General features: G+C 43.6%; 9 protein-coding genes across 9 annotated transcripts; 6 read left to right on the forward strand and 3 right to left on the reverse strand.

Annotated features, from left to right (window-relative positions):
* Window positions 1-38: 38 nt before the first annotated feature.
* On the forward strand, window positions 39-3,965 carry O0I10_003177 (uncharacterized protein; the record flags this gene model as incomplete). Its single annotated transcript, XM_058483249.1, has 7 exons — window positions 39-178; window positions 253-1,087; window positions 1,152-2,544; window positions 2,615-2,780; window positions 2,838-3,342; window positions 3,408-3,500; window positions 3,564-3,965. The coding sequence occupies 7 exons, from the start codon at window positions 39-41 to the stop codon at window positions 3,963-3,965; spliced, it is 3,534 nt and encodes a 1,177-aa protein (XP_058345868.1).
* A 369-nt stretch (window positions 3,966-4,334) lies between these two features.
* Window positions 4,335-6,137, forward strand: O0I10_003178 (uncharacterized protein; the record flags this gene model as incomplete). Its single annotated transcript, XM_058483250.1, has 5 exons — window positions 4,335-4,703; window positions 4,766-4,990; window positions 5,074-5,140; window positions 5,199-5,498; window positions 5,560-6,137. 5 exons carry the CDS (start codon window positions 4,335-4,337, stop codon window positions 6,135-6,137), a joined length of 1,539 nt encoding a protein of 512 aa, XP_058345869.1.
* Window positions 6,138-6,211: 74 nt separating this feature from the next.
* Window positions 6,212-6,720, reverse strand: O0I10_003179 (uncharacterized protein; the record flags this gene model as incomplete). Its single annotated transcript, XM_058483251.1, has 2 exons — window positions 6,212-6,522; window positions 6,588-6,720. 2 exons carry the CDS (start codon window positions 6,718-6,720, stop codon window positions 6,212-6,214), a joined length of 444 nt encoding a protein of 147 aa, XP_058345870.1.
* A 196-nt stretch (window positions 6,721-6,916) lies between these two features.
* Window positions 6,917-8,833, forward strand: O0I10_003180 (asparagine-tRNA ligase; the record flags this gene model as incomplete). The annotated part of the gene is made up of 5 exons (XM_058483252.1): window positions 6,917-7,270; window positions 7,334-7,483; window positions 7,551-7,637; window positions 7,696-8,571; window positions 8,633-8,833. 5 exons carry the CDS (start codon window positions 6,917-6,919, stop codon window positions 8,831-8,833), a joined length of 1,668 nt encoding a protein of 555 aa, XP_058345871.1.
* Window positions 8,834-14,359: 5,526 nt separating this feature from the next.
* O0I10_003181 (uncharacterized protein) lies at window positions 14,360-15,885 on the forward strand (the record flags this gene model as incomplete). Its single annotated transcript, XM_058483253.1, has 6 exons — window positions 14,360-14,967; window positions 15,026-15,087; window positions 15,158-15,289; window positions 15,349-15,473; window positions 15,527-15,618; window positions 15,678-15,885. 6 exons carry the CDS (start codon window positions 14,360-14,362, stop codon window positions 15,883-15,885), a joined length of 1,227 nt encoding a protein of 408 aa, XP_058345872.1.
* A 1,143-nt stretch (window positions 15,886-17,028) lies between these two features.
* O0I10_003182 (uncharacterized protein) lies at window positions 17,029-19,287 on the forward strand (the record flags this gene model as incomplete). The annotated part of the gene is made up of 11 exons (XM_058483254.1): window positions 17,029-17,224; window positions 17,299-17,391; window positions 17,448-17,481; window positions 17,541-17,679; window positions 17,747-17,820; window positions 17,888-17,987; window positions 18,043-18,295; window positions 18,362-18,599; window positions 18,662-18,859; window positions 18,916-19,011; window positions 19,068-19,287. The coding sequence occupies 11 exons, from the start codon at window positions 17,029-17,031 to the stop codon at window positions 19,285-19,287; spliced, it is 1,641 nt and encodes a 546-aa protein (XP_058345873.1).
* Window positions 19,288-19,740: 453 nt separating this feature from the next.
* Window positions 19,741-20,765, forward strand: O0I10_003183 (uncharacterized protein; the record flags this gene model as incomplete). Its single annotated transcript, XM_058483255.1, has 3 exons — window positions 19,741-19,852; window positions 19,917-20,062; window positions 20,148-20,765. The coding sequence occupies 3 exons, from the start codon at window positions 19,741-19,743 to the stop codon at window positions 20,763-20,765; spliced, it is 876 nt and encodes a 291-aa protein (XP_058345874.1).
* Window positions 20,766-20,851: 86 nt separating this feature from the next.
* Window positions 20,852-23,537, reverse strand: O0I10_003184 (uncharacterized protein; the record flags this gene model as incomplete). Its single annotated transcript, XM_058483256.1, has 9 exons — window positions 20,852-20,966; window positions 21,027-21,127; window positions 21,184-21,567; window positions 21,627-21,964; window positions 22,026-22,142; window positions 22,200-22,773; window positions 22,830-22,939; window positions 23,007-23,365; window positions 23,416-23,537. 9 exons carry the CDS (start codon window positions 23,535-23,537, stop codon window positions 20,852-20,854), a joined length of 2,220 nt encoding a protein of 739 aa, XP_058345875.1.
* A 68-nt stretch (window positions 23,538-23,605) lies between these two features.
* On the reverse strand, window positions 23,606-27,306 carry O0I10_003185 (uncharacterized protein; the record flags this gene model as incomplete). The annotated part of the gene is made up of 15 exons (XM_058483257.1): window positions 23,606-23,978; window positions 24,037-24,168; window positions 24,223-24,451; window positions 24,509-24,638; window positions 24,691-24,836; window positions 24,900-25,036; window positions 25,097-25,205; window positions 25,266-25,479; window positions 25,531-25,625; window positions 25,685-25,811; window positions 25,876-26,211; window positions 26,267-26,827; window positions 26,888-27,074; window positions 27,133-27,164; window positions 27,244-27,306. The coding sequence occupies 15 exons, from the start codon at window positions 27,304-27,306 to the stop codon at window positions 23,606-23,608; spliced, it is 2,871 nt and encodes a 956-aa protein (XP_058345876.1).
* Window positions 27,307-27,452: the final 146 nt, after the last annotated feature.

Genomic DNA, 27,452 nt, shown 5'->3' on the forward strand with positions numbered 1-27,452 from the left:
TTATTCGACTCCCTGCTTATCGCTTATGCTATCTCCTCATGTCCATGTTGCCTAGAATAATTTGCCGAGTCCGGGCGATCTACCCCTTTCATTCTGAGGATCCTGCTTCTCTCAATTTCAATAAGGGCGACTATATCGATGTCCTTGCACAACTCGATTCCGGTTGGTGGGACGGCTGGTATGTAAATGAAGCATGGCAAATGGAATGCGTTTATTACATGTCAAGTTCTAAACTTTATATCTCTGTGGCAGGTGTGGAGGTGCACGAGGGTGGTTTCCAAGCAACTATGTTGAAATTGTCAATGACGAGGAGGTCGATGAAGAACTTGCAGCAGCAGCTATTGAGCGAGCACATAGCAAAGTGGTGTTGAACAATCGTCGTGTATCACGAGCTTCATCTGCAGCAGCAACCAATGTTAAAAATGGAAATACGCCATCCACTCCTCGGATATCAACGGCAAGACGTGAGAGTGGCAATAGCAGCAGCACCACGAACAACAACAATAGACTTTCACGAGAAACCAAACGACGTAGTACCAGTATACGATCACCCACATCACCTCTTCATAAACATCGACCTTATTCATTATCACACTCAACAACATCTTCCAGCCTTGGATGGACGGCAAGCACACGCAATAGTAGCATGTATTCCGAATACAAATTACCTGAAGGGTGGTCGGTGCAACTTGCTGAGGATGGCACAACTCGATATTATTACAATCATCGTACCGGCAAAATGCAATACGATCATCCAGGACAACCATTATCGGATGACGACGACGACTATGAGAGTGACATGCATTCTACCAATGGATCCGTTGACAGCTATTCTGACGACGAAGACGACGACGACCAATTTCATAGCACCACAAGCAGATTATCCAGTCGTCTCATGAATCGTCTCAGCCTTGATTCTTTACCAGCTGCTGTTGATACACCTACAACGACACATTCGGATCCTGATAATGTCATGTCACAATGGGTTCAACGTCTTACACCTCAAGGACGTCCCTATTATTGCAATCTCATCACTCAAGAAACCACGTGGGATTATGATGATATTGACAAGACAACGGGTAGATTGGTGAGTGTTGTTTCTCTTTTCATTACTTTATGTATATGAGACTTATATATCTTTGTATGTATAGCGAAATGCACCTGATTCTGATTCTGAAGTGGAGGAAGCAATGGGACAATCAGCACGTAGAGCGTCATTATTACGAGAACCGGCAGATGCAGCAAGTGGCGACGAGGAATCTGATAGAGAAAGTGAAGAACCTTTGACCTGGCAAGGCATCTCCACAACAATTGCAATGACCATTCATCATTTGAATACTGCAGCACAGCGTGGGGATCGTGATGTACTTGTGGATGAAGCATCAGCTATTGTTATTTCCATTCGTATGATGCTTTACGCTTCTGGAACCCTTGATAAGGAATCGATTCATATGCAAGATCGTGTGTTACGTGATCCACATCGTGCTGTCATGGCCTCCCTTTCAAAATTGGTGCTTTCAGTAAAAACAGCCTCTGAAGGTGGTCATGGTGTACATTCGGAAGTGTTGTATCGAGTACAACGAGATGCGGGCGATGTATTAGCAGCTGTACGAGGTTTTGTTACCGTTTGCCAAGAAAAGCATATTCAAGTGGAACAAGTGAAACCACAGCTTCTATTCGACTCGATTGAACCATTACAACAACCACAACAACAGCCGCCACAAAGCGACACAGAGCTATCGGATGCAGAAAAACGAGCGAGTCGTCGCATTAGCATGAATGGACAAACCTTTACGCAAAAGGCGAAATACCCGCTCAATCAGGATTTGCTTGTCAGCTTGCAAACACACGCTAACCAGATCTATGGCTCCACGGATGCTTTGCGCAAGACGAATGATTTCATTCTTGAAAACGGCGTTGGTGCAGCTGATGAATGTAAACCACGTTCCAATATCGTTGCTTTGTTTCGAGGATTATCGATTCAAATTGGTCAATACCTCAGCATCTTGGAAGACATTGATTTGCTCAACATGGATACCAGCATGATCCCATCCTTGGCAGGATACCGAAGCAACAAACAACATCTCTACAATGCCGTGGGTATGCTATTCTCGGCTGTGCAAACCGTGAGTGGTGATGGTGTGGATATCGCCAAATGTACATCAGCCCTGGAAAGTGCATTACAATTTGTGGAGGTCACATTGGCGGACATTTACCTAAATGTGCAAGCCATGGTGGAACAACGTCGACAATGGTATCGTAAACAAGGTGCTCGTGATTCCATGTTATCCCCTGTATCAGTGCCTGTTGTGGATGAATCAGAAGATGAGGAGGAAATTGGCAAAGCACCAAGCGACGCAGCACGTAAACTCATGTTGCAGCAACAACAACAACAGCAAGCACGTGTACCTGAAGACCGTTCAGGTGGATCCTATTTGGGTTATGATTATTCCTCAGATGAGATCGTGTTTGGATCGGATGGCAATGTCAAGGGTGGTACGTTGCGCGCGCTTGTGGAGAGATTAACGCTACACGACACTTTTGGTACGTATGATGATTTAAGCTTTAGTGCGGTGTAACGTTCGATGCATATTAAACGCTATCCCTCTTTTAGATACCAGCTTCATTGCAACCTTCTTATTGACATATCGGTCATTTTGTACTACTGAGGAACTTATGACCTTGCTTGAAGAGCGCTACAACTTACGCCCAACTGAAGATTTGACCCCTTGGGAGCTTGAAGAGTGGACCGAGCGTAAGCAAAAGTTGGTACGGTTGCGGTAAGTATCATTAATAATTTGGATCTTTGGATGACATCACTCATCTTTTAATTTTAGTGTATTCAATGTCATGAAGACATGGTTGGAGAATTATTATATCGACGAAGATGAGTTTATTCTCGGCAGACTCGAGTTCTTTACAAACACAGTTATTCGTGATGCATCGACTTTCTCAGCGGATCAACTCAATCGATTCATTCGAATGCGCAAAGAAGCCGATCAAAGCGGTGGATTGAAAAAGTTGGTTCCTAACAACTGGATGGGGCCATTGCCGATTCTACCCAAGGACATTACACGCCTCACGCTATTGGATATTGATCCCACGGAGCTTTCTCGGCAATTGACAACAATGGATTACAAGCTGTACAGCAGCATCCGACCTATTGAATGCCTCAACAAGGCTTGGTCTCAAGAAGATGTTGACAACAATCTCGCCTTCAACGTCAAAAAGTCCATTGATTACTGTAATCGATTGACTTGTTGGGTCACCGATAGTATCCTTGCAAACGAAGAAGCTAAAAAGCGAGTTGTATACATCAAATACTGGGCACAAGTGGCAACGGTAAGTGTGTGTGGATGTGTGTGGATCATTTCTTATGTATGCTCATTGTGTCTTTTCCTTTATAGAAATGCCGATCATTCAACAATTACAATACATGCATGGCTATCATCTCTGCATTCGACAATAGTGCAATTGGTCGGTTAAAAAAGACTTGGGAGGTAAGGCAAAATGATGATGCAGGAACATTCAACGCGTGGAAAAACTCACATGATTATTTATAGCTTGTGGGCAATCGTACAAATCAAGCATTGGGCAACATTCGGAAGCTTATGGGAGCCAATCGCAATTTTCAAGAATACCGTGAGATGATTCATTCCGTCAATCCACCATGCATCCCCTTTCTTGGAATATACCTGCAGGATCTCACTTTCATTGAAGATGGCAATGCTGACTATATCCAGAAATCAACACGGCTGATCAATTTTGCCAAGCGACAAAAGACTGCCGAAGTCATCCGAGAGATTAACCAATTTCAATCACTGCCGTACATCTTTCAAGAGATCCCTGAGCTCCGAGCCTTCATCAAGAATAGTTTAGAAAGCAGTCGAGACGTCGATACTTTATACGAGCGTAGTATTCAACTTGAACCTCGCGAGACAACCACCAGCACACCAGTAGCATAATCACTTTTTCATTGTTCCCCCTTTTTTTCTTTTACCCATCTTCATCCTATTGAATGGTGTTCATCTCTCTCTCTCTCTCTCTGACACAACATGCCACATATATAGTCACGCTTTTATCCGCCTCCTTTTCCTTCCCCGTCAACTCCTGCATATTCTAAACCCCCATGTATTCTTCTTGTATGTTACACAATCTCTACGCTTTAATCCTAAAAGACAAACAAAGTACTTTTGTATTCGCACAGGCACGGCTTTTACCCATATTTGGACTTTTGATCTGGTTACTCAACACCTACACATTGCTCATGCGAGTATAAAACGTTCATCCATTCTATCCTATACTACACTAGCCATCTTTCATCCAACAACACCATGGAAGTGAGCAAGGATATGTGGAGGACGATGCTCTTACCACATCTTTCACGTCATACCAAGCAATACATCACCTTGATTGTTGTTGGCACCATCACCTATCGTATATTCAATGCAATCCTTGTTCCTCGGCAGTTGCGACATTTACCCAAAGCCAGCACCATTGGATGGTTTTGGAGCGTGCTCAAGGGTGAAAGTGCTGATGTACGATGCGATCGTTTGTTGATGCCTCAAATGCAAGATCATGGCTTGTGTCTCAAATACACCATGGGTCGATGGACGGTGGCTGTGGGTGATCCAATACTGCTGCAAGCTGTTCTTCGGGATGTAGCCACTTTTCCAAAAGAAGAGAATGTGTCCTTGGATCCGGTAATTGTTAACTTTGGATTCATGATAATTGGATGATGTTGTTTATTGGTATACCTTTATAGGATCTCATTCTTACAAACAATGAACCTAATGTGGGAAACGCAAACCATGTCGAGTGGAAGAGACAACGACGTGTGACAAATCCTGCATTCCATCGAAGCATGCCCGTTGAGAAATTTGCGCGTGTGGTATCCAGCATGTTCACAGCACTTGAAGGCAAGACCACTGTTGACTTTGCAGATTACATGAAACGATACGCTTTAGATTGTCTCGGCCTTGGGGTATTTGTAAGTTGAAACGTTCCCTTTCGAACCCCTAAAATTATGTACACACACGCATGCATGCATGTTTGCTTATCATGGAATCATAGAACTTTGACATGGAATCTGTCAGTGACCCTGCATCCGTTTATGCCATCTTGTATAAGGAAGCCTTCAGTAAGTTACATCACTTCTTCAACCACTCAACATTGCTTTTAACGCACCCATAATAAAGGTATTGTACGGGATCCGCTTGTATACCTATTTCCTTTGTACACTGCCATACCGTCACGGCTCATACCCTATCGTAATCGAGCTCGAAAAGCAAATGAAAAGCTGAGGCGCGTGCTTTTGGAGATTACGCAACAAAGGAGAGAAGCCATTTTGAAAGGGGAGCGTCCCAAAGAGGATGATCAAGAAGACTTGCTTAGCATGATGATCAGGGCATCTCTCCCACAACAACAAGGTCATGATGCACAACCTTATCTTACCAATGGCGAGCTGGTAGCCAACCTTTCAGTATTTTTTGTGGCAGGTAATTAAGGGAAGGGTTGAATGTGTTGTTGTCATTTGATGCCAATACATGTTGTCAATAGGCCACGAAACAACTGCAAGTGCAACAGCCAGTATGCTTTATTATTTAGCGGTCAACCCTGACATTCAAGAAAAAGCACGAGCCGAAGTGATATCAGTATTGGGCGATGCACCTATGGATATCCACCCAACCCTTGAACAATTACGAGCCATGCCATACTTGAATCAATGTATTAAAGAAACCATGCGCATTAACCCACCCACAAGCGGTAATCTACCACGTATATGCACCAAGGATACATACATTGGCCAATTCTTTATTCCCAAAGGCACACCTTTATCAATGGAACTTTATTGCACGCATCGATTGGAGCAATATTGGACAAATGCAACAACGTTTAACCCTGATCGTGCGCTTGACACCAACTGGATCCCGTTTGGCTTTGGTCCTCGTGCTTGTTTAGGCATGAATTTTAGTATGGCTGAACAACGAGTGGTGCAAGCCATGATGTTGCGCAAGTATACATGGCGTCTCGCAGCTGATAGTGAGCATGTTCATGGAATCAAGAATGCTGGTGGTGGTGGAATCAGTTTGTTGGGCCCAGAAACTCTCAATCTCGAAATTATCCCACGCTATTAGCTATGTAGAAGTAGGGTTTATTCTTCAATTTGTTGTCATAGTACATACGATGTGTAAATCTATTAAAGTAACTACTATGCTTGATTGTGATTACAGCATTGGCCTTTCCAAACACTTCCATCTTCGTAAACTTCTTTCTTCCAAATGGGACATCGCTCCTTGAGTGTATCAATCAGGTATTCGGATGCACGAAAGGCTTCTGCACGATGAGCGGATGATACGGCAATGATGACGCTCACTTGGGAAACGGGAACCACGCCTGTTCGATGGTAAATGGCCACATGTGTTAAATCCCACTTGGCACGTGCTTCAGCAATCAACTCCTTCAACACCTTGATAGCCATGGGTTCGTATGCTTCATACTCTAAGCGAAGTACGCGTTTGCCTCTTGTCGTCATGGTGAGTTTATCATATAAACAATGATTCATGCATGGGCTTCATATTACTCACCTTGAAACGTATCTCGTGTGCAGCCTGAAAAGGTAACAATAGCGCCAGCACCATTGTTGCTTACTTGATGACTCACCGTATCGAGAGATGGCAGCACATTGGGTGTAATGGTGACAATGTCGTTGTTACTCATAAGGTTGTATCCAAGAAAGTGATGGACCAATAAGCTGCAAAGCCTAGTCGGGTACCTTGATCCGGAAGTCAGAATGTGTCATTATTGAACGAGTGTGAGGGAGGTGGTGGCTTGGATGATAGAGCATCTTGGTGGGCGTATATCTTTGATCCCCTTTTCTCCACACACGACGTTTTCCGAAAACCTGGGCAACATTATGGCTGAGGAAAAGATTATCTACGTTGACGAATTGGCCGGTTCCGATGAGACTGGCACTGGTGTTGAATCGTCTCCCGTCAAGACGGCTCTCAAGGCTGTTGAACTTGGTGGCGAATCAGTCAAGATTCTTATCAAGAAGGACGAGGAAGGTTTCAAGGATATCTCTGGTGCCGCTTTGAAGAAGGCCAAGAAGGCTTACACTGAATTGCAACGCAAGCTCAAGAAGCAAGAGGAACAAAAGAAGAAGGCCGAAGAAGAAGATGCAAAGAAGGCTGAGGAAGAGGCCAAGGCATTGGAAAAGGCAAAGTCCATCGTTTTGACTGAGGATGAAAGCTTACCTGCCGCACAAAAGGTACAAGTAGTAAAAGGATGATTGCATCCATGTTTGTCTCTAACCAATTGCTATGATAAATAGATCAAGGTCAGACAATCCACTGAAAGCCGTGGCAAGCGTGTCAAGGTCTCTGGTTGGGTCCATCGCCTTCGTGTCCAGGGCAAGGATATGATGTTCGTCGTTCTTCGTGATGGCTCTGGTTACCTTCAATGTGTCTTTACCGGCAAGTTGGTAAGTTAAAGGAGATGAAAAAACATGGTATATGAAATGAGATCCTTACATACATATACATTTTTAGTGCCATACTTTCGACGCCATCACCCTCACTGTCGAATCCACCATTACCGTTCACGGTGTCATCAACGAGCTTCCCGAAGGCAAGACTGTAAGTTGATATTATTTTTACATGTGGATGATGGTGATCCTTACTTTGTTGCATATAGGCACCTGGTGGTCATGAGCTTGTTGTGGATTACTGGTATGTTGTTGGCAAGGCCCCTGGTGGTGATGATGCCTTCAACAACAAGGTGACCACTGATGCCGATCCTTCGTACCTTCTTGACAACCGTCACCTTGTGCTTCGTGGTGAGACGGCCTCTGCTGTCATGAAGGCACGTGCCGAGGTCATCAAAGCTTTCCGTGCCCATTATGATGCTCGTGGTTACACTGAAGTTACTCCTCCTTGTATGGTGCAAACTCAAGTCGAAGGTGGCTCTACTTTGTTCGAATTCAACTACTATGGTGAAAAGGCTTATTTGACCCAATCTTCGCAATTGTATCTCGAGACTTGTCTTCCATCCCTTGGTGATGTCTTTTGTTTGGCCGAATCATACCGTGCTGAGAAATCACATACCCGCCGTCACTTGTCTGAATACTCTCACTTGGAAGCTGAGATGGCTTTCCTCACCTTTGATGAAATGTTGGATGCTCTTGAAGACCTTGTGTGCGATGTCATTGACCGTATCATGGCCAACGAACCCACTCGTCAATTGATTGAGCAATTGAACCCTGGTTTCAAGCCCCCAGCTCGTCCTTTCTTGCGTATGAAGTATGCTGATGCTATCCAATACCTCAAGGATAACGATATCAAGAAGGAAGATGGTACCTTTTATGAATTTGGTGAAGATATCCCAGAGGCTCCTGAACGTGCCATGACCGACAAGATCAACCGACCTATCCTTTTGACCCATTTCCCCGCTCACATCAAGGCATTCTACATGCAAAAGTGCCCTGAAGATCCTCGCATCACTGAAAGTGTTGATGTTCTTATGCCCGGCGTTGGTGAAATTGTTGGTGGCAGTATGAGAATGAACAACAGAGTAAGTTAACTTGTTCAGCGTATATACCTAATGTGGGAAGATACTTATTCGTTCTTTGTAGGAGGAGCTCTTGGAAGCTTATGAAAAGGAAGGCATTGATCCCTCCCCTTACTACTGGTACACTGATCAACGCAAGTATGGTACTACTCCTCACGGTGGTTACGGTCTTGGTGTTGAGCGTTTCCTTGCATGGCTCTTGAACCGATACACTGTGCGTGATTGCCAATTGTATCCTCGTTTCACCGGCAGATGTACTCCTTAAGGTGTTGCAACAATAGACTGGTTCAATTACTACGTTTGATTGCTTTTCTTATAAATGATCAAAAACACATGTATAAACTACAATTTACTTTATGGGTTGTGATGCATATGGTTTTTTATTATGAGCATGTGCCTCCCGTCTATTGGCATTTTAGCCGCTTTGACAGATTACAAATGATAAACTGATACAAAATGATAAGGACGTGAGGGATATCATTATTGGACAGAGAGAGTCATGAGATATGGTTGATTTAGGGGATTAAGGGTGGGGGCCTATCTGGTCCATTGCCTAACGCAACAAGCATGCACACGTTCTGTAACCTTGATGATCGCTGGATGTACCAAACAGGGTACTGTAAATCTCGACTCCTTGGTGTATTGGATCGATATTCTTTCATCTGCATTTTGCGTGCTTCTTCAAAGTCATTGATCCTTCTCGATTCGCTCCTACAATATAAACATCATGACAAGGTAAAGGTTCAACGTTCCAAATATTGGAAACAAGGCAACTGTATGTACCTTTAGGCTCCCGTGTCATCGTTAAAGGATATCGGTATGTATTCCACACTTGTTCTCATGGCTCATTACGAACGCATGTACTCATGTCACCTACACAGGTGTCCCAAATTTCCCATCAGACCGAGGTTGCCTTTTACCTATAAATGATAGGTATACCTACCACAAAGGGTCCATCGATGGACACAACATTCAAAGTCATTGGGCACCAATAATCAATGAGATGAGCTACATAGATGAATGCATGAGTACCCTCATTTTGGGGATCACATAACAAAGTCTATCCTTGATACTTACCAAACGCCATTGATGATGATGAAGACAAGTAGAAGAAAGGAAGGGCGCATGATAGTGTTGGTGCAAACAGCGTTGTTTATATGTGAGTGGGCGTGGGAGTTGTTGTCATGATGGATGTAATTGATAAAGTGGTTAAGCATCTTGGAGTACTGAGCCGAAGTGATGGAAAATGAACACTGATGAATCCACTTGTTGGTTAAAAGGTGATTTTTTCTAGGCGACATAAGCATGTCCTCTTCCCCGAAACCAGCTGCATGACCGTGCACGTATGAGCAGCTAGTGCGATGCCCTAGGCATACACGATGGTGAATCCAATCTTCATTCAATGAAACGGCCGATGAATAGGATACGATTGTGTGGATGTTTATCAAGTAAATATGGTATTGCAAGTTGTAAATATGTACGGGTGGATCACAAAGAGTCAACGGGTGTCATCGTGTCATTGTATTTGGTTGTTGCCGTCATAAACATCTTCATCCATGCTTGCATAATAGCTGCTGCATGCATTGACTCGAGTAATTCAATTGATCCATGGCTGTACAATAAAGACCTTTCGTCAATTCCATCCCATCCATCAGCATCCTCAGCCGTATTCACGTGATCCATCCTCCTTGCTGACAACGAGTACCATAGCAACATTCCAGGCTTCCCCATCATTGCATTCCTCTATCCATAACCATTGCAAACCCAATAAGTTGAAAGAAAGCGCCCCCTGTGATTGCTGCTGATATGCTTCCTTTTCCATTCGTGTGATGATTACTCACGTGCTTGCTCTATTTCTTTCGCAGCTCAACAAGGTGAAGATTGCTTGCATTGCGGTGCAGTAGTTGAAGGTTGACGTAGTATCATCCAAACTAGACATCACGTGGCGATGGGAACCAACCTTGTCAATATACCCAAATCCTTCCATCCCATGCATCAAACCAATAACCAGATTCATATCCATAAGAAGGTGTATGTATTGAAGGAAATTGATACACGTAAATAAAACTGCTTCTATATGATGGCTATATGCTGTTCACGTAGAAAGGCTGCAAGTAACATGAGACAATGGAGTAAACACCTTGCTAATAGCAACTACTGTTACGATTGGTTGTGGCAGAGGAACGTGCAAGAGCGCTAGTTGTAGTAGAGTGACAAGGTTGTGAACGCTGTTTGAGACAATGGAGCGAATAGCAACTGCTGGAATGAATGCTGTTACGTTTGGTCGTGGTAGATGAGAGTACAAGAGCGTGTGTGGTGTCTAAGAGACTCGTGTGTTTTAGTGAGGTGCACACGCCATGGACATGCCATTCAGCCGAAAGCAATCGGGTCAAGACAATCGTAGGGTTGACATGATGGGTTGAAGCAGGACAATCGTTTGCAGGTGGTAGTTGTACTTTAATGGGCCAACCGTTGAGAATGGGAGGAAAAGGGAAGAGGCTGAGAGTGGAACAAGTGGAAATTAAATTGGTCGGACACCTCTTGTATTATGCATGAACACTGTACATCCAATCCTTGATGTTGTGATTGCCCCTCTCGAACCTAAAACTTTCATACAAGATGCTCTCGGGCATGCTGATCAACTTTATTCATTTAAAAGTCGCAGACTTCATTGTGAAGATTCAGAATGCGGGGCGATCCAAATGGTGGTTGATGGGATCAAAAGAGCGGACGGCCCACCGCCCCGAAGTTGCCCACTTCCAACTTGCAAATTGGTCAGGATGGTGCTCCGAGCATGCTGATCCACTTTTCTCAAATAAAAACCTCACGCTTCATTTGAAAATTTGGAACGAGAGCGTCCAAAAGTTTGAAAGACGGAGACATTCGCAGGGTCTGTCTTTCAAGAATTTATAGATTCACTGTTTGGGCGTAGCTCAGCCAAATCGGCTCGGATCAAGAAACTTGAATGATGGAAATGCTCGGCTGGAGCAGGAGAATCGTTCACATGCAGTGGATTTTGCAACAACGCTGATTGTGAGGAAATGGCTGATAGCGCGTAATTTATGGACTATTGTTGATAGCCATAAAGTATAATCCATCAATCCTTCCAGTCATGCAAGATAGCTGTGTTACACAAACACGTCCCTCTCCATCTTTTGCTCTGCCAGGGTCTGGCTACTCGACAATGAACAAAGACCACTTTTCATATAGCATCACGCATACAGAATATGTAAAACATAAAGGTGCCTGTATCTCAAGATTTTACTATCAAACGTGGGGTCTTTAATAGAACAAGCTGCTCGGCGGGGTCAAAGCGATCTTGTGTCAAAATATGAAGTTCATCGTGGCCAATCCCAGATTTCGCAATGTCGCCACCAGCCAAACTGGATCCGGGGGTCGACCTCTTGAAACTTTTTTCGACGACCAAAAAATATTTTTTGGGCTGTTTGCGACATTGAACGCGAAACTTGCACACAAGGTGCTGTTGGCCAAGCCGAGTCCATTGCTCTATTTAAAACCCCACGTTTGATTGTAAAGTTTGGAGATACAGGCACCTTTACGTTTGTAAGCGTGATGCTATATGAAGAGTGGTCTTTGTTCATTGTCAAGTAGCTAGACCCTGGCAGAGCCAAAGATGCAGAAGGACTTCTTTGTGGAACACAGCTCATTAGGTAGAATTGGAAGGGTCAATGTATGATACTTTATGCATGATTCAGGAACAGTCATGTATTGCCAGCTAACAGCCATTTCTTTCCAATCAAGACTTTTGGCAAATCGACTGCATGGGAACGATGCGTCTGCTCCAGACATTCATTTCCATGGTTCAATTGTCTTGATCCGAGCCGATTTGGTTGAACTACGGTCAAAGAGAGATTACATCACTCTCCACATAGAGCGTGCTCGATCTACCTCAACTGATATTTCTTTGTTTGAGCGTAACTCAGTCAAATCAGCTCGGATCAAGAAAGTTGAACCATGGAAATGAATGTCTGGAGCAGGAGAATCCTCCACCTACAATGGAATGCACAAAAGTTGGGAATGCATAAAAGTGGCTGTTAGCTGCCAATGTGTGTACTGCAAATGAAGATTGCGTACCTGTCATGCATCGTCCCTGAAGTCTGGGCTTTTTAGTTGTGTTACACAACACGACCCTCTGCATCTTTTGCTCTGTCAGGGTCTAGCTACTTCACAATGAACAAAGACCACTTCGCATATAGCATCACGCTTACAAACATAAATGTGCCTGTATCTCCAAACTTTACAATGAAACATGGGGTTTTTATTAGAGCAATGGGCTCGGCTTGGCCAACAGCACCTTGTGTGAAAGTTTCGCGTTCAATGTCGCAAACAGCCCAAAAAATATTTTTTGGTCGTCTTCGTCGAAGAGGTCGACCCCCAGATCCAGTTTGGCTGGTGGCGACATTGCGAAATCTGGGATTAGCCACGATGAACTTCATACTTTGACACAAGATCGCTTTGACCCCGCCGAGCAACATGGTTCTATTAAAGACCCCACATTTGATTGTAAAGTTTAGAGATACAGACGCCTTTATGTTTTACATATGCTGTAAGCGTGATGCTATATGAAAGATGGTCTTTGTTCATTGTCAAGTAGTATGACTACAATAGAGTCAAAGATGCAGAGAGTGTGTTTGTGTAACTTGAGTCAGTCAGCACAGGCGATGCATGATACTTGTTCACTATTTAGGTATAGTTCCTAAAGTGGCATTCCTTCCATCCATTCACCTTTGTTGCCCAATCCAATGCATACGAACGATTCCCCTGCTCCAGCTCATCATTTCCATCATTCAACTTTCTTGATCCGAGGGGTTTTGACTGAGAAACGCTCAAACACAAAACATCATCCAATTTCACAAAACTTATTTCACAAAGTTATTTGTAAACTACCAGCCAATAACTCATTCCTCCCATTCACCTTTGTTGCCCAATACCATGTATACAAACGATTGTCCTGCTCCAGCCCAGCATGCCTATCATTCAACTTTCTTGATCCGAGGGGATTTGACTGAGCAACGCTCAAACAGAGAAGTATCATCCAAGTATCAGAAAAATCAAGTTAATTTGCAGCTCTTCTACTCTCAGCGTCTTGCTCTTCCTCCCATTCTCAACGGTTGGCCCATTAAAGTACAACTACCACCTGCGAACGATTGTCCTGCTTCAACCCATCATGTCCATCCTACAACTGCCTTGATCCGATTGTCTTTGACTGAGTGTCAAGTGCATGGCGTGTGCACCCCCACTACAACACCCACGTTTCTTGACACTACACCTTCTCTTGTACAATCGTCTACAACAACCAAACCTAACAGCATTCATTCCAGCAGCTGCTATCGCTTCATTGTCTCAAGCAGCGTTCACAACCCTGTCATTCTACTACAACACACGCTCTTGCACGTTCCTCTGCCACAACCAAAAGAACAGCAGTTGCCATTAGCAAGGTCTCCACTTCACTGTCTATTTCCTTGCAGCAACTCTACTTGCAGCCTTTTTCACATGAACAGCAGATAGCCCTTATATAGAAGCAGCTTTATTTACGTGTGGTAAATTGATTTGGTGCATTATCATTAAACACTCATGCAATCTGATATATACTTTTCGATCTCGTGTGTGTGTCTGTTCTATCTCTATAGTCACCCCAGCTATGAATGATATGAAAGGATCAAATGAATCCTTCAGCATTGATACTTTCAAGGTGCTCCTTTTGCTGGGATCGAAGAATTCAATGTGGATTGACTACATCCTCGGACCCTGAAAGCAAGGATTTTCCTTCATGGAACTGGTTCGTAAGGCCTGCAGCTTTATCCTTGGCATGTCTTCTTCCAATGGCAGCGAACTTCAGCTTGAGTCTCCTTCCAGCGATTCCACGTCTCCACCCAATGACCAAGTTGTTGGTATCAATTCCGAGGATAAGGCAACGTCAGACTCCTTGATCGATGACTCCCAACAACTGCCACCTGATCAAACACCACAAACAACCGATTTGCTTCAGGATCAACTTGAACAGTCAACAGCTGAATCAGCTCACGAGTCTATGGAAGAGCCAATGGTATCACCAGTATGTGAAGGCACCAAGTCTGAAAGCGAGTCTTCTATTCAAGATACAGAGGAGACAGTAACAATAACGGATAATGAGCAACCACATCCAGCAGACACCACAACCCAAGAAACAACATGCGATGATTCATCCGATAAGCAAGCGAAGACCAAGAAAAGACAACAATCCTCCCTTGATGTGTACGCTGGATATTCACAACCGAGCAAGAAGCAACGAAAGAGAAAGCGCAAAGCACAACAAAAGGTCGTGGATCAGGCAGCAAAAAGCTTCAATGACGTCGTTGTACACTATGACCAGAACAACATCCCTCAAGACTTATACAAGTATGTTCATCTATGTTCGTATTTGAGAGACAATGGATGATTTACGGGTGCCTTATAGATATTACATGCAACGATATTCTTATTTCTCAAAGTTTGATCAAGGCATATTGATGGATCGAGGTGAATACTTGCTCAAGAGCCGCCAACCAAATACCATTTATTCATCCCATGTTGTTTATACCTATTCTAGAGGGCTGGTTCTCGGTGACACCTGAAGGGATTGCGAGACATATTGCGCAACGATGTCAAAGTGATGTTGTCATTGATGCATTCTGTGGATGTGGAGGGAACGCTATTCAATTTGCGTTTACATGCGAAAGAGGTAAATGTCAAAGGTACGGAAAGGTTGTCGATGGGATGTTGACCATATCTCGATGATAGTCATCGCCATTGATATTGATCCTGTTAAGCTACACTGCGCACGACACAATGCACGGATCTACGGAGTTGAGGATCGAATTGAATTCATTCAAGGAAGCTTTTTCGAGCTTGCCCCTCGTCTCAAGGTAAATACGATTGCTATGCGATAATCACATGCATTACTAATATCGTGCTATAGGCAGATGTTGTATTCTTATCACCGCCATGGGGTGGTCCCTCTTACCTTGGAGCTGACAAGTTTGACCTTGTATCCATGATACCAGGCAATGGGTAAGCAAAGCACACTCTTCCTCTCTTTTTTTCTATCACATCCACTCACAACCATTTAGACAAACGATCTTCGATATTGCACGCCAAATCACACCCAACATTGCCTATTTTCTACCACGCAACACGGATCCTCAGCAACTTGCTCGCTTGGCTGGCCCAGGAGGAGTATGTGAAATAGAAAAGAATTATCTCAAAGGTCGTTTCAAGGCAATCACTGCATACTATGGATATTTGCAAAATGATATTTCAACGTCCCAGTGTACATAGATTCCTCGCATTTACCACATTGTTGCATATTGTATATTCCATAAAACTCATATGATGCACGTAAAGTGTCTTTCAAAACATTCCATATCAATGGGGAATTGTCACCTGCTTAATTTGGCTATGTACGTCAGTCGCCGATTTACTATGCATGAACAACATGAACCCCAGACTCTTTTACAAAGATACAATCTTGATCCTGGCATAGGCTCCTCACCCAATTTAGCAGCTCATTACACTTCCATCATCTCATGCATCATATCATCCCCAGCATTCTGAACAGAAATTCATGTCACACGCTCATCGTATTCCACTCGCCTCCCTTTTCTGATTACTGAGAGCTGTTAAAAGTGCATGACTACGTGCGTATCCTCATAGTAGTAGGAGTCTTCTTTGCAAACGAGAACAGATCTTTGTATTCATTTTTAGCTTTCATTGTTATCCTCATTTCATTATCGCTGTGGTTGTCATTGTTATGTATTGGACTCTTCATACATGCCTCAACTCGTATTGTGTCATTGTATGTTCTCCTAGAACACGGTAGCTCGTTCAAGTACTAGCTATCTTTCACACCCCTCAATAAAAAGACCTATTTTATCCCATCCCAATCATTGTTGTTTAAAGCTTTTTATGCATTTTGTACCATCGCTGTGAATGTACCTTAGAAGACGATCCAGCTACTTGCTATTTTTGAGTAGCTGCACCTTTCTAGGGTTTGATGCGATTACTACTGTGATTAAGCTACCATGAATCAATAAGGGAAGTCTTTGAAGCTATAGAAGGCTTTATTCCATTATCTTATATAGACATCCTAAAGCTAGAGAACTAATAGCTGCTTGATCCTAGATGAATGGCACAAATCCATTGATAGCCTTCATTATAGATAGGATTGGATACGTACGTACATGTTGAAAGGAGATCAAATCGCATCTGGTAGTGGATGATGTGCAAACCCCAACCAAATTAGTTGCTCCTCGTGAATTTGATGTGTGAGAAAGAGTTGAATAAGCTGGGTCGGTCAGTCTTGACGCTATAACCATGTGAGAGAGACAAATGCTTACATATGCGTTAAATCCTGCTATTCGTCTTTAATACCTTTCTCTCTTTTTCTTTTCCTTACTTTCTTCCTTATCCTACATTCCAGTCATGTCCACTTTGACTTCTCTCGACCACCTTGTGAAGCGCCATCAATCAGCGGTTGTTACCAGCAGCCCCGAATACAAGGCCAATTTGGAAGAATGGCAAGGTCTCATTGAACAACTACAAGAACGATTGCAAGAGGCTACGAATGAAGGCAAAGAAAAGCATATCGCTTTGCACAAAAAGCGCGGCCAGTTGCCAGGTATGTTCGGATTCACGCTCTCGCGTTCCGCTTCCCCACACAATTTCATTAAGGGTGAATTTCATATCTGTCAGCACGCGAACGAATCGAGTTGTTGCTTGATGAAGACTCGCCATTCCTTGAATTATGTGCGCTTGCTGGATACGATCAAGATGACATGACGCTTGGTAAGTCGACATTCAAATCATTGCATCATTCCAAGATACTCATTCATCCGCAAAAGGTGGATCCATCGTTGCTGGTATCGGTCTTGTCAGGTACATATTGTGTAACAATGATTTCAAGGATGAATACTTATCCTCATTCAATACGACAGCGGTGTGCTTTGTATCGTCTCATCCAATGTACCCACAATGGCTGGTGGTGCCATGAACGAAGCTGGTGTTCTCAAGGCTGGTCGTATCCATCAAATCGCCATGCAAAACCGCTTGCCAACAATCACTCTTACTCAATCGGTAAGTGAAAATCATCTTTGGACTCGTTGGCATCCATCCTTTGACTCATGCAATTGTGTATGTATAGGCCGGTGCTAACCTCCAACAACAATTCAAAGTTTTCCATCGTGGCGGTGCTGGTTTCCGTAATCAGGCTTTGCAGTAAGTGCGATCATTAAAAGTAAGCCATCATTCATTTGCTCATGATACACTACCCCACCTTTTTTAGATCCAAGGCACAAATCCCCTCTTGCTGTGTGGTGTTTGGAAGCTCTACTGCCGGTGGTGCATACACCCCAGGTATGAGTGATTATGTTATCATGGTCAAGGTATGTTTTATTGTGTCGTTGTATTGCATCAAATCCACTTATCACGCTGTATCAGAAAAAAGCTGCTGTATACTTGGGTGGGCCTCCTCTTGTGCAAATGGCTACAGGTGAAGTTACCGATTCAGAGAGCTTGGGTGGTGCGGATATGCATTCGCGTGTTTCGGGTGTCAGCGATCAACTTGCAAATGATGAATACGATGCTATTCGCAAGGCACGTGAGTGGATGGCAAACTTGAATTGGGAACACAAAGGAACCCTTCCTTTGCGCCATTTGAAGGGAGAGTTTGAGGAACCATACTACAACCCTGGTAAGATCATGCAAAGAAGATGGGGGGGGTGATCAATTGCATGTGCTCACCACAACCTTTGATTAGAGGAACTCTTGGGAATTGTTTCTGCCAACATTCGATTGCCATTTGATGCCACTGAAGTCATTATTCGTATTGTGGATGGCTCTCGTTTTACTCCTTTCAAGCCCAACTATGGTGGCAACTTGGTTTGTGGATGGGCATTCATTCAAGGTGTCCCCGTTGGTATTCTTGCCAACAACAATGTCATCTTTACCCAAGAGGCCAACAAAGCTACCCAATTTATCCAATTGTGCAATATCAAGTAAGCATAAAAAAGTGCAAGGTACATCGCCCATTCCATATCCGCTGACATGTCTTTTTCAGAAACACGCCTTTGATCTATTTGCAAAACATTACTGGTTTCATGGTTGGAAAGCAATATGAAGAAGAAGGTATTATCAAGGCTGGTTCCCGATTCATCAACGCAGTGAGCAACTCCACCGTGCCAGCCATTACAATCATGATGGGTGCCAGTTATGGTGCAGGCAACTACGCCATGTGCGGTCGTGCATATGAACCAAGGTATAATAACATTATGAACAGTAATAGCAGAGAGCTTGTACTGATGAGAGAAATAGATTCCTCTTCTCGTGGCCCAACTCAAAGTGCTCTGTGATGGGACCAGAACAGCTTACGGGTGTGCTTGACATTGTGATGCGTCAAGGTGCTGCTCGGTAAGGAAACTCAACAATGTAAGCCATGCATAGGTATTAACACGACTCCTCTATAGTGCTGGTAAAAAGATTGACGAAGAAATGGCTTCCCAGCGTAAGGCCTTGTTCCAAGCATCAGTAGAAGCCGAATCGGATGTGTACTACACCTCTTCACGTCTTTTGGATGATGGTATCATTGATCCCAGAGATACCCGTACTGTGATTGGTTTTTGCTTAGATGCAATCTACAGTAACACTGTTGAAGGAGGCAACATTTATGGTGTGAGTCGCATGTAATCAATGGTTCCTATACACTCCTATCATCAATAAATCTTTTATTATTGTCTCTTTGTCAATAAGTGTTACGCTATTGTATCCCACATAGTCAATGAAGGATTGGTACATAGATGTTTTTATCCTAGATAAACATCCATGATGAATTATTGCGTAAAAGATGTGTGAATCAACGCTATATGGATATGAGAGGGTGGTGGTCTACATAAGGATCAACCTATCTTATACTAAACGAATCACTGCAAATAGATAGATGACGCGGTAAACGTTTTCATTGTTGTTTAAAGAATGAACCATTATATAAAGGACTCTATCTTGAGGATGTGTTTCGTATGGGGAGATTGGATGGACAATGCAAGTCATTTTGTTCACTGCTATTGGATGCATTGGCTGACGATTCCCGCTTTCGGTCTTTGTCTACCTGAACACACTTCTTTTCGTTCCCAACGACATACTATGGCACAGCAGATTGAGCGTAATCAGGAAGCGACTGTATATATTGGAAATCTCGATGAGCGATGCACGGATTCTTTAGTCTGGGAACTCATGTTGCAGGCCGGTCCTGTTGGTACGTTTGAAGACATGGGGCATTCAGTGAGCGATGCTGACGATCCAATCTTTTTTCCTTGTAGTAAACGTCCACTTACCCAAGGATCGTGTCACTCAAACACATCAAGGCTATGGCTTTTGCGAGTTTCTTACCGAGGAGGACGCTGATTATGCCATTCGTATTATGAATCAGATACGGTTGTATGGCAAACCGATTCGTGTCAACAAGGTAAAGTGGTCTCCATGGACGACGACGACGACGATGGTGGTGGTGGTTATGGAATGGTTGTATTAATGGGATATTGATATGATAGGCGACTTCAGATCGAAAGAACCTTGATGTTGGTGCGACATTGTTTATCGGCAACCTTGATCCAGATGTTGACGAGAAACTACTTTACGACACGTTCAGTGCATTTGGCGTTATTGTACAGACACCAAAAATCGCGCGAGATCCAGAGACCGGCAATCTGAAAGGCTTTGGTTTTGTCAGCTTTGATAACTTTGATTCATCCGATGCAGCCATCGACGCCATGAACAATCAATATCTCATGAACAAGCAAATCACAGTTTCATATGCATTGAAGAAGGATGGTAAAGGTGAACGACATGGATCGGCCGCAGAGAGATTGTTGGCAGCACAAGCAAGGAAGAATGTACAATTACCTAATCGATTGTATGCTGATCCATCATCCATGGCAATGGGCGCCACTCCTCCTGGTCCTGCTCCTACTGCTGGTGCTGGTGCTGGTGCTGTACCACATTACAATATGCCAATGGGTGGTGCACCCGCTGCAGGATACCCACGACCTCCACCTCCACCTCCACCCATGGCTGCACAAGGGGCTCCAGCGCCAGGTGCTTTTGTTGGTCAAACTCCTCCTCCACCTCCACCTCCAGCTGGTTATCCAAATTACAATTCATGGCAATAGAAAAATAGGAGTCATTCATCATCATTATTGTGTGCGTGTGCTTTTTGTTGATTGCTTGTTTGTACAAAGATTAAAAATTGTCTATTCTACATTACTAGTCGAATAAGTCGTTGGTTGATGGGAGGATTCATGGATTTGATGATTTCACGTAGTTGGTTGGCAAGGTCAGGTGACTTGCAGAATCTTGCTCGAATATGATATCTAAAATGTTGTATCAATAAAAAAGCGTTTCATAGGATCATCCTCTTTTAAATGACTCACAGAAAATCAAAGACTTGCTCCAAAGCTTGTGTTGACCATCCTTCTTTCAAATCCATAAGCGTCGTCACGTGCTTCACCATGTGCATTAACTCCATCAGAAACTAAAAGAGTAACCCATCAGCATATATCCACAGTGCCCAAACCAATGATTACTTACCTCAGCATCGGTGTTGTTATTGTCCAGCTTTTCGATTCGATGAAGGGCGGGTCCAAGTAGAAAACATACATAGAGCAATTGTACATCCGTTTTAAGCTTGTCCGGTGAATTACGTAAGGTACGCAAGTATTCCAATAGCACGCGGAATGCATCGAGACTTGAATAATGAAGCAGGCTGTGGAAAAGCGTGAGGAAGCAATTGGGTGCATTGGTGCTGTAGTTGTGCAAATTGAAGGTATAGTCGTTGAAGATGTAAGGAAAAACCACTGCTTTGCTTAAGCGGGAGCTCATGGTATCTCTCAACGCGGCAGTGCTTGTGAGATCAGGGAATGATTGGGACATGAAATATTTGCCATTGGTTTGTTTGGGCATACCACATCGTATCTAATAAGAAACAAATCAACACACCAAGTCTTGTGAATGACCGAAAAAGAAAAGCTTACCAGTCGAGTAGGTTCGGATATCTCAAGAAGATAAGGATTGCTCACAACGAGGTTATTAAGCTCATCCAAAACGGGTCGAACAAAATGATCAGATGGAAGAGAGGATATCAAAAGACCGGTTGCATGAATGGTCAATGCGGATACACCCGTTTGTCGAGAACCACGTAAAAGCACCATATCCAAAATGTACTTGACAACAGTGGAAGGAGGAATGGGTGTGACCATGATTTCCAACATGGCAATTGAAATGCCCAACACTGCAGGACTACCGATCTCTCGAAATTGCCGTTCAGGTAGGTTGGGATTGTGTCGAGGAGCACACTTTTGGGTATCCAAGTCTGAAAAAAAAGGGATATTAAATCACATGCTATGCAGCTATTCCTCCTCCTCCTAACTTACTATCAGCAAGTTTGCTAATCACCCTTTCGAAATAGCCTGCGTCAAATGCTTTGGCATCAAGGTCGTCTTGTTGGCAATATGCTATTACTTCAGGGGCGAGATCATACTGTTCAAAGTCTACGATGATACCCGGTTAAGTAAACAAAGATGATATGAACATGTCAGCTACCTTACCTAGCAGTCGCACAACCCTTTTGCACACACGAGGATCGGCAAGCGTATCATTCGGGAAGTAGTAAAGCAATAAGTTGCTTACAAATGACAATGGTGCGTTGTGGTAGTAGAACAAATGGCCGTATCGATCCATGATAGCAATCAACAAGTCAACCTGGGCATACTCGACCAAACGTGAAATGAGCACCTCCAAGAAGGGTACAAAGTCGCTGACGATATTCGTGAAATACACGGGCATTTGTGGTTGTAGAGGTGGATCCAATGCAGGTATTTGTCCTTGCTTTTGTGCCATTGCAAACGCTTCATACTCGTGGTATTCAGGATATTCATTCAAGTACTGCATAAGCTTGTGATGGAAATCCTCTTCGGTCCAATAACGTCGGCTGAATCCCAATGATGTCCACTTTGTTACTCGATTGGCGAATTCAGGTGACTCAAGCAAGAGATATTGAATAAATCGGGAAGCTTTCGACGTGCGATCAGGTGAGCCACTGCCCTTTCCAAGTGCTGAAATGATATTGGTGAAATTGACAAGTTGATATTTCCAAATCATGGCGTCGAGTAATTTCAAAGGCTATAAAGCAACATGAGTTGGATTGCCTTCGCATTTGCATGTATAGCTCCACCTACCAAATCAGGGCGATTTTGACCATAATCCACACTAAGAATAAAATCGATCAAATCCACAGCATGCGTATCGACACGAGCGGGGGCTACAAGCAAAAGCAGCTTTCGCACGGCTAATAGGATGAAAGAAAAGAGTGAGAAGCCATCCTTGGTAAGGGACTTGGGAAAAGGAATACTCACATGGCATGTGGAAAACATCCATCGATCCCTGCATCACTGCAATGATCCATAAGACACAAAGGAGACTAGCTTGGTTTTCAGCGACTGAAAAGTACGAGACCATGATCGATTCGTGCTCAGGCGATCCTTGTAGTAGATAACTCGTTAAGGCTTTGTTGTTGATCACTTGTTGGCGTAAAGCAGCAGGGTTGATGGTGGGGCGCACCTTGATCTTTTGGTTGTGTGATTGTGGATCAGTGTAAAAACTCCTGACAGCTTCTGGGAAATAGCTGAGCGACTCTTTCGACCAATCCAACCGATATTCAAAGAGACTGCCAAGGACACGATGAATTTGCTCTGTCTTGATATCAGCTTGACCTCTATAAAAGTGAATTAGTGCTTGATCATGGAACATCAATGATGAGCCTACCTCGTTTTGATAAGCCGACTAATACTTGTCACCATGGCTCGGGCCACAGTCTCTGATTCAGCAAACCATATAGGCTTATCACGTTTGGGATCATCCAAAGAACGTAGGAGCTTGACATCCATTTGCATACGCTGTTTACATTGAATACATTAGCAATGGTTTGGATTTAAAAGCATAAAGTATGATTCACTCACTGCCACGTTGAAGACAAAAGATTCGAGAACCCGGTACACTTGTCGATGTTCCAAATAGGAAATGGAGTAGCGGATATAGTGGAAAAGCCCTGATGAGTTTGGAGAGAACGTAAAATGGTGGTTAAGGATTGCATGATTGTTGTAGTTGTATAGGTTGTCAAATCATAAAAGTCAACATTGGTAAAAGGATATTTTAACTGCCGCAAGAACCGGTAATTCATCAGCTGAAGGATCGTATGAAGCCAACGCATGGTCGGGAGTGAAAGCATCATCTCGTTGTTGCCAGTGTTTTGTCCATCATGCTTGCTCTTGTATCGCTTGTCACAACGTCGAATCTTATCAAAGATTTCCTTCACCATCAATTCCGATCTAATTGATGTACCATAAAATTAGCCTTGGCTACATGTACATGTCCCATGTTACTTACGAGCATGGTGCGCTATATAGTAACTTGTAGACCACATCGATCACGTTGGGTGAAACACACGAGATTTGGGCGTTTTGATATTTTGGTCCTACATCACTTTCAAGCATCATCTTGTAGATCACTTGCAAAAGTCTAAAAAGAGCATGTAAGCAAAGTGACAACGATACCCATCCTTCTTTATGTTACCTATGTTTGCCGCTGACACAGAGTAAATCCAACAACTTGTAAGATAGACTGCCTCCCTTGAAATAGGTAGATTCTGGATTCCCAAGTGTACCAACTTCAGCTTCATTTGGGACGAGGTACACGTAGAGAGTAAATGGCACCCATTCTCCACGCATTTGACTGACAAGCGCAATCTTGGTCATCTCCGATATATCCAAGTTGCTGAAAAGATCAGGATTCTTCACATTGCCTGTTGTAAATGGATATCATTAGTCGAAAGTGCTTGTGCAAAGTATATGACACGTACTATGATAATTCTGCTTGAAGTAAGCCTGTATTTTGTAGCAGATGCTGGTGTATTGAAGAGCCGAGGAAATCCCTCGATGACGCTGCTTGATATTAGCGACATCTTTGATGTTGTGTTGTTGCAAGGTGATCTATTAAAACCATGAGCATCCAACACAATTGTATCCTCCTTCCATGTCTTACCGCAGACTGCAGCGCGAGGTCTCTAAGTGAGAAGGCATCCACTGAACGAGTTTGTGCTTCGTTGTAGAGGGAACCCAATTTCGCAAACAAGCTCTCGTCTCCTTCAAAATCCCGGGGAATCACCTCCTTGGCTATCCTCTCGATCGCTAATAGGATAATGAGTCTCATACTCCATATGATAATACCAATGCACCATAATAATCACTTACGGAAAAGTTGCAAGAGGAACCAAATCAAACCATTGTCCTTGGGCAGGTGATGCTTTGCTCCCGCTGGATACTCTTCTCCATTGGGCTGATAAACAAGGTCATAAAAGTCTTGCAGGATATCCTCATAAGTGAAAAACCTACCACATAGCCAAGATTAGTATCCTAGTCATCATCATGCTCAATGCTGCCATGCTTACTCTGCTGCCACAAAGCTGTATAACTGGTCAGCCGTTTCATTCATCAATTCCCACAAATCCAAATTCGACGGGATCCACATCGTGTCATCTTGATTGGGTGGATTTGTATCTATGGAAGCGGGCATGAGACATTTGATGTTTACCCCAACCTAATAATCGATCCACTTACTCGGCCTCTTCTCTGATCGGCTATGTTGCTGAATACATTGGAGGACGTCTCGTACTTTATCCACCATGGCTTTTCTTATTTGCCTTGTATCCAATCCCGTTTGTGTAAGCGATAATTCAAGTTGCCGGAATTCATCCATGGATGCACGTTGAAAGAGCATGTCACGAAAATGGGTCTCAATGTTTGTGGAATTGCCCTCCTTTACAAATTCGATCTATGTAACAGCATGAGCGTATTGGACTAGAGTGATACCAATGATACCTACCAAATCTCCTTCAAACATGTGAAAACTGGTTCGTGTCGTCAAATCATTGTACTCATGTCGTCGACTCAGCTGCGAGATGAGAGGCCATGATGCGTCTATAAGGAAGGGGGTGACATAAACATCAAATAGCATCCTCAACAATGATCCTTCGTACCTGGTGGCATCATGAGAAATGCAAGATGTCTTCTACGTTTGCCAAGCTCGTTGATGAATTTCTCCATGGTCCAATGAATACTTTGAGCAAATGTGCCTCGCAAGAAATGACCATATACATCCGGTAGCTACTTATTCCATATCCAATCAGCTAACTTCAAGGGAGAATGAGAGAAAGGGAGGATACCATACCGCAACGATGATGTCGTAATGTGATACAACGCCTGCGCCATCACCCATAGGACCAAGTAGCAAAAGGTTGATCAATTCTTTGCCCTTGTTGAGACAATCGATTTGGGCTGTTGACATGTTGGCAGGAAGGGTATTGATCTCACGCAAAATGTGCTTGATAATGTTGACTGCCATAACCGTATGGATCTTATCCATGAGACGATGATCTTGGGTGATTGAAGTGATCATGTATTGGAGTGTCATCAGCCATACGTTGTGATTGGCTATTGTAGGTTGCTGCTGGGATCCAGTTGTTGGAGGTGCTTCATTGATGAAATGACCATATAGCTCTGGAAACTATTATACCATGTCAATATAATCATCCTTGGCGTATAAGAAAAGGAGATCTTACCGATACAATGACGTCGTAGTAAGAGACTGAGCCGATTCCAATAGGAACAGACGCTGTGCTGCTTTGATCCGATGATGTCGAGTTGATTGGATGCTCACGGACGAGGAATAGATCCAACATCTGCTTCCCCAAAGAAAAGCATTGCTTCTGAAGAGGATTCATATTGGTGGCAGGCAATCGAGTCAATTCCAACAAGATGTGTTTGATGATTCCAAGAATGGCAGGTGTGGCAATTCCTGCATTGTACAATGCTTGCTGTGAATTGCTTTTCAAGCATGACAACATAAATTGAATGGTGACAACCCATATCGACAAGGTGAGTGATTTGTTGTTGCCAGGTGCAGGTCGTAACGAAAGCGTCAAAGTGAGGTCTTCAAATAATTGGCCCAGAGGAAAAGGTGTCGTCGTTAATGATCCATGGCCACTGGAAGCAGCAGTTGCTTTGGGTGTAACAGGAACGATAGTCAAAAGATGATTGAGGAATGCCATGAGTCGTGTTGTCTTGACCAACGTAAGAGGCGGCTCCCGATACTTGAGCATGATCACCTTGAGCTGCTCCGACTAAAGCACAAGAGGTGTAAGTAAGAAATAGGTGGATGTTGATTGCCATGTGACATTTACCATATTGCCAACAACACATGTACGAAGAAAATCATGAGCCAAAGTATCATAATCGAGACGACTTGTTTGAAGTAGAAATGCAACCATAGGACTATCATCGAGTGCTGCTTGATCCGTATATGCCTGCTCAGTCTTTGGATGAAGCAAGCTGACACGTCGACGCTTGGAAGGCTTTCGACTGAAATAACTACAATGCCAAAGTGAATATGGACCACGTCAAGGTATAAAGCGAAGCGCGTTGTTACCCGCAATATCGTCGGTTGGTGTCTTCCAACGGCTATTGTAAAGCATGAGTTTTGAGTAAGGTGAATGAAGGAGGATACTTGGGAATAGGACAATGGGATGAACAAACTCACAGTAGCTGTAGGATCTTGAGGATCGGCAAACAGCCGTGAAATCACCGTTCGCAACGATTCCATTATGCTCAAGGGGGTGGGGTGATCTTGTAGGAGCAAAACGGGCAACGCAGAAAGAGCATTTGGACTTTCGGGCCGTAAAATAGCAAGCGCTGTGTGTGTGTGGTGTGGTGTGCACACTTCTTTCACCCTCCTTCGTCCTTCCAACA

The sequence above is a fragment of the Lichtheimia ornata genome (genome assembly GCF_029851405.1).
Source record: "Lichtheimia ornata isolate CBS 291.66 chromosome Unknown scaffold00010, whole genome shotgun sequence".
Classification (NCBI taxonomy): Eukaryota; Fungi; Mucoromycota; class Mucoromycetes; order Mucorales; family Lichtheimiaceae; genus Lichtheimia; species Lichtheimia ornata.